A 16012-nucleotide genomic window follows, 5' to 3' on the forward strand; every position below is an offset into this window, starting at 1 on the left:
CCGCTTAACGGTCCGGAGGATGATTACAAGAAGCAACCAGAAGAACATGGCAATCACTGCAGTGCCAACGAGGATAATGAGCTCCAGATTTGTTTTCTCTTCAGCGCCTGGGAAGAAATAAATGAATATTTGAGTGATAGTTGGAAGCATATTTGTTTTGTTCATTCATTAAAATAAAGAATGGGGGTCCTTGTTCTGAAGGTTCATTTTAAAAGTGCAACATGGAGCAAAGAAACGAAAGCAAAACAAAACAGAAAGCTTGGGGGTTTATGTCAGAATATTACAGTTTCATGCTCTTTTACACACCATCACATTTCTCAACATCAACTTTGTTCCAAGAACAGTGTCTGGACCTTTGGCAAATATAAAAAAGTAAAATTCACATTTTGGAAAGAAAAAATTGGTTTAGAATACCAAAAAGTAATTAGTTTTTCTTTAGAAACCAAAAAAACACCCTCATCATATAGACAATAAAGAGCTGCAAGAATGACCTAGAGAACAATCTCTCTCATGTCTCTTGACATCATTCAGCTGGGGCATGAAAAATGTGGTTCTACAAGAACACATGATAATAAGGTCTTATTTACAATGTTCCTTTTCCCATAAAATAGTGGCCAGCAGATACCATTTGAACACCTTTTAGTGCACAGACACAGGTCTCCTCTTCAGCCCATTTGCCACATCATGCTTCTGTATTTCATCCCTTGCACCACTTAGATTTTCCTACACAGCAGCACACTCCATTGCATGACCCCCATGAGCTGCACTATAAGTTTTTTTTGAGTGAAACAGACCGTCCTACACAAATTTCAAACTTCTACAGATGTGCCCCAGCCATATTTACCACATCAGCTGAAATCTACATCAACATCATCTGCAGATAATTTCTACCCCATGTAAATATTTTGCCCTAAATATCCTAAAGGGACCTATAAGATTAACATGATATTGCTTTAATTACCTTAATGGTATGGATCAGACAACCATCCTGACTTTAAAGACAGAGGTTTGTGAGGGGCTCAGTGACTAAAGTATGCAAATGTACTAATGAATGAATGAATGGACTAATATCAAGAGCAAGGAGCTTTTAGTTTGTGGCTTCTTGTTACAACTCTAACTGGAAAGTCTATTGTTGTCCCAGCTACCCACACTGCAGACTAACTCTTGCTACCATTTATTGTTTGTCATTGCAACTTGTATTCTGGTGTGCCACAACAGGACTGGAACAAGTGAGAGATGAGGCTCACAAATGCTGCTTTCAGAGTGTGATGAACCAAGGCTGGAGTCCTCTAACTCAAAATTACTACCTGTTTCACTGAGATGGGGCAGCAATCACAACAGACTGCAAAAAGTATTCACTATGTTTTCCTTAGGTACTGTGGAAGCAATACATAATTTAAAAAGGTACGGCATACTATGCTAAAAAACATAGTATGACAATTATGTTACCTAGACAACAGAGATGCCCCAGGATATCTGCATGTTTTTGTAGCTCTGTTGTATGGGTTTGCATGTAATACAGATTTGGCAGAGTTTTCTTTGCAACCACAAGTAAGATAGATCCAGGTTTTGTAGAAAAGCTCTAAGCAGAATAGTGGAGAAATAAGCATCAACCTCAACAGCACCCAATTTAAGCTTGATAGGAATGGTCAGGACTTTTCACAAATTTCATCATATATTTTCAGATCTCCCATCAGGATAGCCACTTGATTTTCCTTCAAGTTAGTCTAAAGATTTTATGCACAATCTGGAAAGAAGCTAACACCAACCTTCCACTGAAAAAAAAGCCACTGCTTTGCTGCATCCAAGGACATTGCATGCAAGGCAAGTGTACAGCCCTCCATCTTCTTTCCTCACCCGACGGATGGTTAGTGTTTTGTTCCTGTCCTTCAAAACAATACCTGGGAAAAAATATTATTCTTAGTTTTGCTATTTTTATGCCACTTTTTGTTAAGAATTCAAAACAAAAGTATTCATGGTGAAAATCAGCAGCCAGTACCATGAAAGAAAACCTTTTAGTGATAGCTGTAGATGAGCAATCCTCACCTGAATCTTCCACCAGTGTCTCATTATTTTTAAACCACATGATGTTTGGAGGAGGAATGCCATTCACTGCACATGACACTTCTATAGTTTCACCAATATTTGTTGTTTGATTTTCCAGATTTCCAACAAGTGTGGGTGCCATGGGCTCTGTTGGTTTGAAAATACAGTAAAATTACTGTTTATTAAGAAAAAAATCAATTTTTTAAAGTAGTTGCTACTACTTAAAAAGTAGTTCATGTCCCAGTGACAAAGTCTCAAATCCTTTCATTACACCAAGAGCCACAGTGTTCATGTTAAGATCACAGTTCAACTTCCACATGACATGAAAATATTATAATATTCAAGAAAATTTCAACGGTATTGATATAACCTTCTTTAGCTGATTTAATTTGTAACTGCTCAGGCTGCTGAGAGAAGACGGAATAGTTGAGAAATTGCTTCCCTCCCTTTTCTGTGTCCAGAGTCCTTATGAGAGAGAGGTTTGACACTCTTGGTCCATTAAATGTACATTCAGGACAGGCCATGAACACACATTAAGTATTTTTCTGAATCTGCCTAATCAACCTAGACATCTAGGTCCCAAAGCAAAGTCATCACTATTTGTGTGAAAAGCTGACTGATTTTCAGCTTGCATTGCTTGTGCCTGAATACCAGTACCACTCATGACAGTTTTAAGTTACAGGCACTACTCCAAACTCTAGAGTCAGTCACACAAAAAGCAATGGCATTAATGCTATGAGTACACACGTGCATATACAGCTACAGAGAAAAATGTGCTCTGAAAAGTGAAGTTGAGAAGTTACTGAGTTATACACGTTACTTCAGCAGAAGCCAAACACATCTCCTTGCACAGTACAGTGTCTCAGACAGTGTTTCCTCACTGGTATTAATGAAACACTGACTGGACAAACCTTAGAAGAGTGTGTTACAACAACTGGTTTAAATCCATTTAACAAACTGAGCACACCATTAACCAAACACATGCAAAGCCTGAACATACCAAAAACTGCCACTACTGCAATTGTTTTCATACACAACCACCCATTTTGCTTCAGAGTAAGAGATCCATACCTTGAACAGTGAGATGCTTCACCAGGCAGTGCTGTGTTTTAGCCTTTTTGTCCTGAGCAATGCAGACATAGTCCCCTCCATCTTGGAGGGAGATGTTACGAAGGATGAGCTCTAAGGTGACGTTTTCACCATTGGTATTTGACACTGTCTCATTCAGCTTCTGCAGAGCATTGAGGTTCTTGCAAACAGGCATGGGCAGCCCTCCAAAGGGAGCCTGCGAAACGTGAGTACTGAGCTTGTACCACGATAGCTTCTCAAAGGTGAACTTGTCTGCTGTGCATTGCAAGGACATGTTATCCTTCTCCGTCAGTTGATTCTGAGGCTGGACATTAATTTCAAGACCCCCTGCAAGTTAAAAAAATACATTAAATTCCTAGCTGGTCGTGCATTTTGTGGCTAACACTAACTTGGAAAACTCATTTTGAAAATACAGGTTTTGTCATCCTATCTGGCAAAAAATAAGGAAAATAAACAAAGACTGAAAAAGATCAAGCAAATCAATCAGTCAAGTAATCAATTATCTATGGAGTACAATCTCATTAAAAGCAATACATTTCAAATGGATCAAATGAAGGACTGTGTAACAAATTCAGTCACTCTTCCTGTAGACTTACAGCAACCTAAGATGATTCTCAGCATTATCTTATAGTTAATTTTTAGATTTGGATTAAAATAAAATTTTGGCACATGAATATGGGGACTGATTGTTAAGGAGACAGAAGCTTTCTGCCACTAGTTTAGAAAACTTTAACGTTAGTTCTTACAGGAAATCTTTACTCATTTTGTGACACTACCATAATTTCTCTGTTGCTCTTTTAAGTGACTGCTAAAGCTCAACAGTAGTCACTCTTGGGACAACAGTGCCCATCTTGTATCACTTTCACTGGCCTGCCACTCCACTGGTGCTGGTAGAACTAATCACCTGGCTGAAATTAGTGGCAACTTTAAAGGCTGTCTAAAGAAAGCCTTAAGTAAACCTAAAATCCAAAAGAATTAAAGGATTTCATAAAGGTGAGCAATCAGGCAACATCACTGAAGTGCCTTTCATTAGCAAACAGACAAAATAACATTAATTTAACATGGCTGTCCTTGGCAGGGGCACTTACTGGTCACATGGAAGGAGATCACTCTCTCACTTGACCCAGCTCTGTTCGTGGCCATACATCTGTACAAAGCAGATACATTTGCTGCTTGAATCACGAGGGTGCTCACAGTCTACAAAAGAACAATCGAGCAATTTCATACCACATCAGTGTTAAAGTAACACCTAACCACCTTAACAGCTCAGCAAAGGGCTCTGCAGATAACTGCAAAACCAAAAATCCCTCCAAAGCACAAATCCATGGCGTGACAGAAGCAGTCCCCTTTTGAAGTTCACATTTTTGTCCTTAAGTGTGTAAAAATCAGGTAAAAGGAAATAGGAAAAAGCAGAAGGTGGACTTAGGCATATGTGTTAAAAAATTCTGCACCCACAATTTTTTCTGCTTTTCAGTCTCTCCAACTTCTATTACAGTTAATTTGCAATATTAACTTATCTAACTTTAGACCACTAAAAGGTAGTTATTGAAATCTAAGTCATTTATATTCCTCAGTGGAGCTTGCCCATTTAACTGAGAGTAGATCCCCAGATTTAACAACAGGCAAAAAGAGTCTCATCTCTAGTGATGTATTTCCAAACATGTGGGCTGCTGAACAGGGTTAATCATCCCCAGCCAAGAGAAAAAAAAGTGTGCTCACCTTTGTTTTCCCAGCAATAGTGACTACCTGGTGCTTAATTTCAACCTGATTCCCACCCTTTCTATCTGAGATCACTTTCCATTTCTTGCACGCATACGGATTGGCTCCTGAGCGAACTTTCCTGAAAAATAAGTAGAGACACATGCATTAGATGAGAGGAATATTTGTCCTTCAAGAGAGGTATTTTGGGTTCTCCTTATAATATGTATATATTTGTAAGTCAGATGCATCCCTGGCCACAGCTTGCATCTATGAGGGAAGTGTATGCTTCTGGAAATATTTCTATCAAATTTCACCCTATAACCTCCTGAGACCTTCATGCTCTTTAAATTAAAGGACCCCCAAGCCTAAAGGTGAATTTCCTAATTAATCTGCCTGTGTCAGCTCAGTTGGGATGGCTGGAGCAAAGCAGCTATTCTGGGAACAAACCTCTATTCATAAGTGGATGATTCAAGTTGATTTAGTTCAAAGGAAGACAGAGAGACATAAAAATCACTGAACTCCCTACAAGAATTTCTTGAGGACAGTAGCCATTGTGTAGGAAGCAACCAGGCACCAAAGGAAGAAACTAGTGGAATCATTTTAAAAACAACAACAGGAAAGAAGAATGCCTTTTTTTTTTTTTTTTTACCCTGGACTATTTTTTTTGTTAAAGGAAATCTGGGCTTATGGCAGGTCCAGATAAGGGAAGCTGCGTGAATCTCAGTCAGGCACTCTCTCTATCATTCCCCAACATCAATCAGTGCACTTCCTCTGAGATACACTTTCACACAGATAAAGAGCCCCATCACACTCAGCACTTGAGCACAAGGGAAAAAAACACCACAAGGACACATCATTAGCATAAACAGCAAATTTCCTCTGTTTAGGATGGAGTTTTGGGCCTGAAGCCCACAGGGGGATCTGAGGAAAGGGCATGCAAACAGCTGCATTTGAGACCCCGTGCGAGTCAAGATGCCCTTCAAGAGAGCACAACAGCAACATGCCAGCACTGCTGGATCCTCTCTGCGGGTGGCCCTCGCCTCTGCCAACAACAATGACCTTGGCAGGGCCTGCCTGCAGCAATCTGCAAATTAAGTACAACAGTATTTTTCTTCATTGGCCATTGGGTTTGCACTCAGTAACGAGTCTGGGTGAGGGAGGAACCGGACAAACCCCAGCCCAACACAAATATCCCTCAAGACCTACATAAGCTGCAGAAGACAGCAAGGACTTGGCACTCACTGGGGGCTGAAAGTGCACTCCTCCTCCAGCTGCCAGTGCCAGAGCACGGTGGTGGGTGGTGGCACGGCGTAGACGGTGCAGGTGAGCGCTTGTGTCGAGCCGTACTTGTAGGAGTCCACGGGGGCCATCAGAGCATTCTCACCGATCTGGGGGGGCACTGTAGGAGAGACCAGCAGGTCACACCTCCCGCTGAAGGCTCCAGTGCGCATGCATTATACCCACGGTGACCAATTCACACCCTGCCCCAATACGAGTGCAACACAGGGCATCCCCAAGGACATGTGGGAAAGCAATGAACCTGCCCAACACTTTGAGGATCAGGATACTTAGGATCTCCTACAAAATCCCACTTCAATACTCCATGGTTTAAAATGCAGTTCCTGGATTCTCAACACCATTTCCATCCATTAAATGCACATTATTCCCCAGGCCTAATCCCACTGCACGTAGCCTTGCTGCCCTTTCCAAGACCTGCTGTCTTCAAAGCATAGGCTGTTTCCTGGGAAGCAGAAAGGAGGAGGTAGGGGAGGAGGAAAAGGGTTGTAGAGGGCAGGGCAGAAGAGGAGGGATAGCCTGTGTGGGGCAGGAAGGATGGGGAGGCGGGACAGGGATGGAGCGGGGTGGAGTAGGACTCCAGCAGCATAGCCAGCAAGAAGGGCAGGAAAAGAGCAGGACACAGAGGCAAAGAATAATATACAGAAAAAGCCCAAAACAAAACAAAATAAAACCACACAAAGTATCATCCAAACACCAACACCCAGAATCTGCAGCTTCTTGACTGACACACCCTAGAGCAAGGAGAGACCAGTCACCTCTGCTCTCCCAGGACTGAGGTTCTTCATCAGTACTTAAATCTTCATAGTTATGGGATGAATTAAGCCTAAGGATGGTAATATACCAAATCCACACATGAAAGAAAGGCATTCCTGTTACCCCACTTACCATTTACCAGCAGGGTAAATGTATGTCTTTTCAGCACCTTGTTAATGGGGTTTGTAAGGACAACCGTGTAATTCCCTGCATCCTTTTCAGTTGCTTCAGTGATCACTAATGCGTAACCAAGTTTAACTGTGTGATTTGCATTGATGGCTCTTCCATTTTTATACCTGAAGAAAATACAGAGCACTTTGAATATTTAATGATTTCTTTAAAGTAAGAATAGCTCATTTTTTCAAACACATTATATCCCAATTCTTACCATTTAGCCTCTGGTGGAGGATATCCTTTAAACTTGACAGGAATTTTGACTGCGTCTCCTAGCCTTGTCTCAACAACATTCTCCATTTTCTCCAGGTGAATAAAAGGACTTTCTGGGATGGGAAAAAAGGAAGTAAACTAAATGGTCTTTTCTCATGAACCAAAGCAAAAGTGCTTTCCAGTTGGGTTAGCACCTAACAAGATGACAAATAGAAGCTAGTGACAGGACTATGGGTCATTGGTAAAGCACAGCTGGCTCCAAACTGGGCTCTGGAGAGATGCCACCATGAAAACCTAGTCTTTCCTTCACACAGGGGAACAGACCAGTCCCCTCACTGAGGAGCTCTGGAAAGCAGAGACAAGATTCAGCTCTCAGGATAGTGTGCCAACTGTCAGACCTGTATATACATACGTATCATAAAACTCTCTCAATATACTTATTCCAGGAAAGTAGACTACTCAAAACTGCAGTTTTGAAAGCTAAAAACTCAAGTATGCATTTCAAGCACTGCAGTCACAGAGTAGCTTGAAATTATTTACATTACTTGTTATAAGTTATAAACTTGCATTTGGACAGAATACAGTGATTAGCCCTTTGACTAAATTAGCCTTTTGACTAAGATTCAGGATGGTTTAGATTTAGTATCTGGTATACTCAGTGTAGCACATGATCTCATTTTGGCTCTTGAAGAGCAGAACAGAAAGAATGCAGGAAAAAAATCAGTATATCTTGAATGCCCACAATAAGTTTGAAAGGCTTTTGTTTCATTCTAAAAGTGCAATGAATATTCTGGCCCCTGAAATCAGACTTCAGGAAAATCAGCCTCCTTCAAAATATAAACCTCTTTTTCTGACTCAGTGATTAAAAATGAGCCACTCTCATACTGTAATTTTTTTCTATAAGTAAGTTAGTGGAGCTGGGGCTGTACCCAAGAGGGGGTTGAGAAAAGGCTGTAGGATATGGCCTCGTACTTATCTATTCACTTAGCCAAAGCTGTTTCCCTTGCATCATTTCCGTACCACCAAAACTCCATTTGATTCATCTATTCATAATGCAAAAGCTGAAAGTTTTATTTTCTTAGCTTCATTCATTCTGACCCAGACTCTTGTGTCACAGAGCCACCAAGATCTGGCCTAAGTTCACCAAGAGTGAGAACAGGCAGCCCTTGTACAAAGCCACCTGCACAAATTGAGTTTTACAGGACCTTAAGGAGGTCAATGCAGAAGAGGGTCGGAGGCTTATATCAGTTTATTTTACTGCCCCATTTCTGGTGGAATTCTACTGCTTTCATGAAAATACAGCATTCTTTAAAATCTTACCATTAACTAAGGCTGTGGTATAAAAATAATCCCATACTAGTTGCAAGAGAAATACTGTAGCTGCAGTTTGGTTAATTTCTGTCTTTTGATTCATCATTGAGATGCCTTCTGCATCCGAGTAATTAATCCCTAATCTGAAACAACCAACAAAACTGAAGTGGAAAATGTCATACCATGGATAACGAAGTAACTGCTGTTTTTCATGTTCATACGACCACTGGACGCTGCACAAGTATATCGACCATTGTCACTTAAGGACACACTGTCAATGGTCAGGGTGCTCACAAATTTCTTTATTTCTCCTGCAGTGGTTTTTAGATCCCTAATAGTGGCACGTTTTTCCTGTAATAGACAAAAGACTGAGATGTTTGGAAATGTCATTGTTATTCCTTCTGTCACCCTTTGCACACATATATATACCAGAAATTTTGATGTGGATTATCATCTTCTTTCTCAATGTTTTAAAAGGAGAAGTGATATTATACCTAAATAAGTCAAATTGCTTTGTGATGAAGGCACCTGTAAGCTAGTATAACTTTACCTTGATGGAAGGGTAGTCCCATTTAAAATCGATTCCCACATTCAGCTCTGTCCTTACAGTGCAATTGAGAACAAGTTTTTCTCCCACTGCCAGCTCTACTTCGTCATGTGGGTTCATCGTCAGGTCATAAATTCGGTATCCTAGAGAAAGACAAACACACACACAAAACAAGGGGGTAAAAAGAGGTTTCTTTACAGTACTCATCATCAAATTTCCCAGGTGAATTCACCAAACTTCCCACCAAAACACCAGCTACAAAAAAGCCCCTTGATGACCCAGTGCAGCACAATAATGGGTGTACAAAGGAGCCTGGAGAAAAGTGAGGTGCCTGCCCTGAGCACTTCTCAGCTGAGACCCGTGTCAGGCAGTGAGACAGCAGGATGTGTGCACTTGATCAGAACCCCTCCAGTGGTGGGAGCAGGCAAGAGACAGTGACTCACACAGTTCCTCTGCCTTAAACTCCTTCTTCTTATCCTGGTGAGATCTAAAACTAAGGGAGATTATATACCCATTCCCAGCAGTAAGCAGGAACTTTATAGAGAATAATGGTGGGGCAGTAGCAACACTATCCAAAGTTTACTTTGTGCAGTAAAATATTTCAAAACAAAAACTTCTGAATGCAGAAATTCTACAGATATTCTGAAATTCCTCCAAATCAGAGTGAGAACTTGTGAATTTGGTGGAGAAGTAAAAGCCTTCTGCACGGAGTAAAGAGGGGGGGTTATGCTTTCCTGACAAGCCAGGAGAGATTGCCTTGGTACCATTTGGATATTTGAAATGGTCACCGGGTCCTCAGCTAAAAGAGAAAGAGCTGCTGAGTTTCAGTTCAGACTTAAGCCTCCACAGAATTATCACATTATTTCTGGGGTATGATGAACAATTGACAAAATGTACCAGGAAAGCATAAAACCCTGTGAGAGTTGAGACACAGGTCTTTAGGGAGACAGGACAACCCAGCTCACAGTGAGACCTTCAGATCCACCCTTCCCTTGGTACCCACTCAGAGCAATTTCTTTTCATCTGTTGCTGATGGTTGCTTGCCTCTCATTTCCTTCCACTGTGACTGAGAATGTGGATAAATGATTTTAGGAAAAAAGTTTGCATTGTCAGCAAAAAAAAAATTTAAATCCCTGGCATCAATATAAAACACTAAAAATAGAAGCACTTATCCCAATGATCAACCAGAAAAAAACACAATACTTTGCATTTAAAAGAAAAGTGATATAAATCTCAACATCCATTTTGCATTAACTGCATTGTCAGTATTGAATAACCTAGTGTCCAACCAAATGTAATTGGTTCAGTATGCTGCAGAAAGCAAAAGAACATTGGTTATAGAAAAATAAAAACCTTTGGCTTACCTACAACTGCAACTATGTATATCACAGACTGGTAGCTTTCATCATCTATTTTAGCTTCGCAGAAGACCATGCCTGCATAGCTGATTAAATGACTGGGTATAGTGAAGCCTTTTTTATTATTCCATGAAATGGATTTACCATCAGGAACAAATATCTTTTCTGGATATTTCTGTTTGGAATATTGATAAAACACATAGTCAGTATTCAAAAATCAGAGAACCCTGAATTCTCACCGCCAGCATTTTCCCCAACTGCAGGGCCCCCATTTTAACATTCTAGCTCAGGGAATTAGTACATGCTTTGAGAGTGCAAGTACAGCACTCATCCTGTGATCACAAGCTATAAAAGTCACAATGATGGAAAGAAGTTTTAAGAAATGTATTTTTACTTCAAACAACATATTTATGCCACAGCAGCTTCAACTAACTCTTGAAAAAATAATAGGCTTTTTCCTTACCGCATGTAGAGATACATTGAGATTTGATACAGTTCCAAGGCACGGCACTACCACAGTTTTATTCTTAGTGATGTATACAATGCCAAGCTGATCACTGACTGAAGTCACAAATGGTGATCTGTAATCTAGAATAATATTTAACTGATAAGTGGGTATTATTCATCACACGATTATGGAGAAAATCTTTCCAGTTTTCTTGTTTCCCTGTCTATTTTTTCACAAGTCAGTTGTATTATTTTCCATGTCATAAAGCACTGAAATAATGAGATTAAGTAGGGGAGGTACATGTTTTTATAGAAACCCACCCCCCAGATTCAGAATATCATTATTCTCAAAACAGTTATCAGCAGCAGAGTGCACTTTTGAGAATGGCTTCCTGCTACAGCAGTCCTTTTGTCGACAAAAAACTGATTTACCCTAGTGTGACTTTCCTTTCATAAGTATTACAGGAAATATCAGTTAAAAGTTGTGACATGTTACACTGACTCCCCTGATGGCAGCATCCTTTTCAAAGTCAGACTAAAACACCAAAAAAATAGCTCCATGATATTATAAAACAAGCTAAGTCATGTACTTAATTACATCTCATTTCTCAAAATGGTAACTATAAGTTAACAATAAAGAGGAAACAGGATGCATATGGAAACGAGGGTGAAGCCATCAGAGCAAAAAGGCAGATGCCTCAATGAATGCACTTATTGAAGCTGAGTGTATAACTGAAGGCTTTGCAGTGCCTGCAACACTCAACTGAAAACTGAGCTCTTACAGCCTAAATAGATTTTACCATCAGAGTCAGCAAATGTATGAAAGTTTCTGTTTTGGGGTTTGGGTGGTTTTTGGGGTTTTTTTAATGGTATCAGCACAAATCGCACATGGGATCAGAGGTGTAATTTTTAACAAATATAAAACCTCTGTAATCCTCTCTCATATGAAACTCCTGCTGAGGTCAGAGGTAACTCTGCATTCATGAGAACAGGATCAGAGCACAGCAGAGATATGTATGCTAAATTCTGGGTGGAGAACAGCAGACCGTGTACTGCATATGGCAGGTCAGTTCAGAATTACAGGCTCAAAGGCTTTTGTGCTGATGGCAACTAGAATACCTGAATTTAACTACTCACCATGAAAACAAGAAAAATATTTCATAGGATCAAATATTCTAGGATTAATAAATGCTAGCATCAAAACTGTTTTGAGACACCATGTTCCTTTTTTCTCTTGATGCTAGGGAAAGAGACATCTGAGAGCTGTGTTAGCACTTACCTTGAACATAAACATAAATGGTTGTAGCTGCCTGGTTGTCCCTGTAAAGGCACTTGTAGTCCCCTGTGTCATTGCCAATGACTTTGCTCACAGTAAGTGTCTTGCAGTAGGGGCCATCACTGCAGTCTGTCACGGAGATACGCTTCTCAGCATTGCTCTGCTTGCTTGGCCATGACCATTCCAGCGACCTCTGACCGCTGGGAAAGCAAATGTTAGAGCAGCAGACACTTCTGATATGAACCCCAGCCCTGGCAGTCTCTGTGGCTATGGAGAGGGATGGGCTTCACCCCGTCACAGAGAGAGAGCATCAAACCATGTAGGACAAATCCACACAGACAACCTACTGCTAACAGCTACAAGGAAGCTACTTGAGATTTACGTTCTGCTGAATCTAAATGACAAAGCACCAAAAGAGAGTGTTGAGAGTATGGTTCACTAGCAGGATCCACAAGGACACAGCTGATGCTTCCTCCCCCAGGCACCCTACACTCCCCAGTTCTCTCTTGTTGCAGCCCATAATTTCTAAATTTCTAAATCCCACATAATTTCTAAAGCTTGTCATGGAAAAGTGAGGCAGAAGGCACAAAGAGAGTGGAGATAAAACAGGAGGCCTGACAGGAGAAAGATTACATCATGTGTGATTCTGTACGAAAGCTCACTACAGAAATAACCAATCATCAAAATCATGCTGAACAGACTTGTCCTTACCTGCAAGTAATATTTAATGTGTTGTTTGCCATTATTGTGAGGACATCTTTTTGGATGCTAAGGGTTGGCTGATCCAGAGAAATAAATAAACCTGCAAAAACATGTATGAAACCTCTCTAATAAACCAAATAAACAAGTAAATGCTACTCAATCAGAAAAGTATTATATACAGGAATATTAATCAGGTTTTAAGTGGACAGTTTCACATCACCTATTTAGCAGTGAAGGGTAAATCATGATTTTTCACACATCCCAAAAAGTTCAAAAATTCTGTCATAACAGGAAGCAAAGGCAGATGGTCAGGAGCTAGCTGCAAAGCACTACAATTCAGTCAGCCAGGGTGGAGTTCCTGTTTTCTTGCATTGCCAACTTCAAGGTCTAACAAGAGGATGTGGGACATTGAAACGAAGTGAACCTTCATCTGATGATCTCACTCCCTTGGGGATTACCAGCTTTTCTCATAATAAATTGAATATACTTCTTTGAGACTACTGATCAATGAATTGTGCAAAGAAACTATTTTACAGTTTGTCACAAATCTGAGATCCCATTAATTTATTTTATGCCATGATTTTCTAAGTTTATCTCTTTCCTCCTAAGTTAGGCAAAACTGTATTGCGGCTGGACTATCGGCACAGCGGCTTGCATCGCATCCACCCGGAGCCACTGGCGCTTGTGAGGGCTGCGGTCTGGGTGCCTGTGCTTGCTCTGAGGTACCAGCCCAGCTTGTGCAACATCTGGGAGAACCACAGGGAAAGATTTTCAGTCCGCCCTAGCTGCTGCCATCACCTTCAGGAATCCCGCCTCACCGGGCCGAGCCGCGACAGCTTGGCCGGCTTCAACGGGCCGCAGAAAGAGTGGCCAGACCGGGACATTCCCCATTCCGCTCGCATTTCCCCGTGCTTTAATCGCTTGCATTCCGAGCAGGTCCTTCTGATGACAGGTTTCCCGCGTTTGGCTCCAGGGACATTTTGCTCTCGGAAACGACAGCTGACGCTGGAGCCAAGCGGGCAGGACACTATGCCGTGGCAGGCAAAGCTCTCCGACGGGCCAGCACCAGCCGGCCGGCCGGGAGCCGAGAGGACAGGACCGGAGGGGTCAGCAAGCCCGCAGCCACGGGCGCTCCGTCCCACCCGGGGACTCGCACTGTCTCCCCCGCTCAAGCAGCCCCGAAACCCATGGGAAAGCCGCACCCGCGCCCTCCGCGGCACCCGGGCATCCCCACGCCACTCTCCTCGGGGTCCCGCGGAGCTCCCGACAGACCGGACCCGGTAAGGCGGGGCTCCCCGAGGGCTTACCTGGAGCCAGGCACAGCAGGACCGCCAGCAGCCGCGCCGCGCCGAGCTCCATCCCGCGGCCGCCGGGGCTGCGGGGCGCCCCGCGAACCCTCTGCCCGACGGCAGCCGCGCCGAGTCCCGCCGAGCCGAGTCAAGCTGAACCGAGCCGAGCCAGACCGAGCCGAGCCGAGCCGAGCCGAGCCGAGCCGAGCCGAGCCGAGCCGAGCCGAGCCGAGCCGAGCCGAGCCGAGCCGAGCCGCTCCGCACGCCCCGCACCGCCCGGCGGGGATGCGGGACCCCGGCGATCGGTGCCGCCCCTCTTGTGCCCGGGGCGGGGCCCGGGGCCGAGCCCCCGCCCTCCCCAGCACGATCCCGCCCCTCTTCCCGGCCCCCGGGCCCCCTGCACATCCCGCCGGGATGCTCCCCTTCGGACGGGCAGCGGCAGCTCTCCCTCTTCCCTGCTCGGCAGCAGGGGGGCCTCAGCAGTAAAATTCAGCATCGTCTGGCGCTTCACCGTACTTTTTTGGGGGTTTCTTAAAATCCCCCCAATAGAAAAGATCCCAAAGGCCAGCCATATGAGGTACTGTCAGTGGGACACAGCCGTGTTCCTGCTGGCAGAGACTGCACCCCCGGGTTTGAAGTGTCTGGCAGCGTCAGTGCTGAGTTCACAACGAGGAGTCCCCTAACCATGCAGCATGTACCCAAACACCCCAACTGGCCACATCCCAGCTAATGGGATCCAACAAGTGCCTGCCACAGCTGCCCTTCCCACCCGTCAGCATTCACATCCTGCTCTCTGAGAGATGCTCCCCATGGCAATAGCCATTGCCCTCTCACACCAAGAGTTCATTTTTTAAAAAATGAACCCCCTAACCAGAACTATACCTTTTAATCAGAATTATTAACTAGTGACTGTTAAAGAGAAGTTTGTGAGGTAGTCCTTTGGGAAAAATAAAAACATGGTGGTCATTAATGTGCTATCCATACACATAATAGAAGTCCTATGGGGGAGATAGATCAGTAAAGAGAGGTATAGAAACAGATAGATAATCAGGTAGATATTAATACATGCACATACACACTTATGTGTACCTCTATATGCCACCTTTTCCTCTTTCCCTGCAAATCTGCATGGAAGCTTGTCCACTCCCATGACTAAGTTAATGAAGCAGCAATTTTATTTTGCATGCAATGCAATTCCAGCTGTTTTACTGTACTGAGGAAAGAGTGTAATTTCCTTTGAAATTACACCCCTGTTGCTCACAGAAAGATACAGGGAATGGGAGAAGCCAAAGTTTTCCTAGAGATCAAATAAAATCCATGAAAAGTCAAATAAGGCTCATGTGATTCAAGTGGCAGCAAGTCAGCACCATGCAAATAAAAACTGCACTTGCTATTCTTATGAGCTCTTAAACCAGAATACTGGCAGCCTTTATTAATACCCCCATCTGCATCATACTGCAGGTCAGGTCATTGGTATTGCTGAGTGATTTGGGGAGCCCTGGTAGTGAGTTCAACTACTGCCCTTGCTGAAAGTAGACTGCATGTAAGTGCTAGTGACAGATACTTAGTGAAAACCAAAGGTACCTACTGCTAAAAAAGCCAGCTTTAGTAACTTTTTTTTGTGGTGATGCTGGTTTTGTTGGGTTTGACTACAAAGAGAAAAAAATTTTATAAGGGTTGGACGACCTGCAAGAAGTGTTTGCCTCAAAAGCAGTTTGGGCAGTCAACAAAGAAAATTAATTATAGGGGTAAGTTAAAAACTATTTAGATGAAATTGTTACAGGATCCATAGAAAACAGTAAAGTCA

General features: G+C 42.7%; 1 protein-coding gene across 1 annotated transcript in view; it reads right to left on the reverse strand.

The window, feature by feature from the left end:
* The window catches only part of KDR (kinase insert domain receptor), a 30796-nt gene extending 16274 nt beyond the window's left edge, over nucleotides 1-14522 (reverse strand). Inside the window, exons 1-16 of the mRNA XM_030271089.4 lie at nucleotides 14224-14522; nucleotides 12926-13016; nucleotides 12218-12414; nucleotides 10955-11079; nucleotides 10498-10666; nucleotides 9137-9276; nucleotides 8769-8937; nucleotides 7277-7388; nucleotides 7021-7184; nucleotides 6079-6235; nucleotides 4855-4975; nucleotides 4224-4332; nucleotides 3118-3462; nucleotides 2047-2193; nucleotides 1770-1901; nucleotides 1-107 (exon numbers count right to left, since the gene is read on the reverse strand). Coding sequence (XP_030126949.4) covers nucleotides 1-107; nucleotides 1770-1901; nucleotides 2047-2193; nucleotides 3118-3462; nucleotides 4224-4332; nucleotides 4855-4975; nucleotides 6079-6235; nucleotides 7021-7184; nucleotides 7277-7388; nucleotides 8769-8937; nucleotides 9137-9276; nucleotides 10498-10666; nucleotides 10955-11079; nucleotides 12218-12414; nucleotides 12926-13016; nucleotides 14224-14275 — 2337 coding nt within the window. The 5' untranslated portion in view covers nucleotides 14276-14522. The remainder of the gene's footprint in view (nucleotides 108-1769; nucleotides 1902-2046; nucleotides 2194-3117; nucleotides 3463-4223; nucleotides 4333-4854; nucleotides 4976-6078; nucleotides 6236-7020; nucleotides 7185-7276; nucleotides 7389-8768; nucleotides 8938-9136; nucleotides 9277-10497; nucleotides 10667-10954; nucleotides 11080-12217; nucleotides 12415-12925; nucleotides 13017-14223) is intronic.
* Nucleotides 14523-16012: the final 1490 nt, after the last annotated feature.

Source organism: Taeniopygia guttata, chromosome 4 (genome assembly GCF_048771995.1).
Source record: "Taeniopygia guttata chromosome 4, bTaeGut7.mat, whole genome shotgun sequence".
Lineage (NCBI taxonomy): Eukaryota > Metazoa > Chordata > Aves > Passeriformes > Estrildidae > Taeniopygia > Taeniopygia guttata.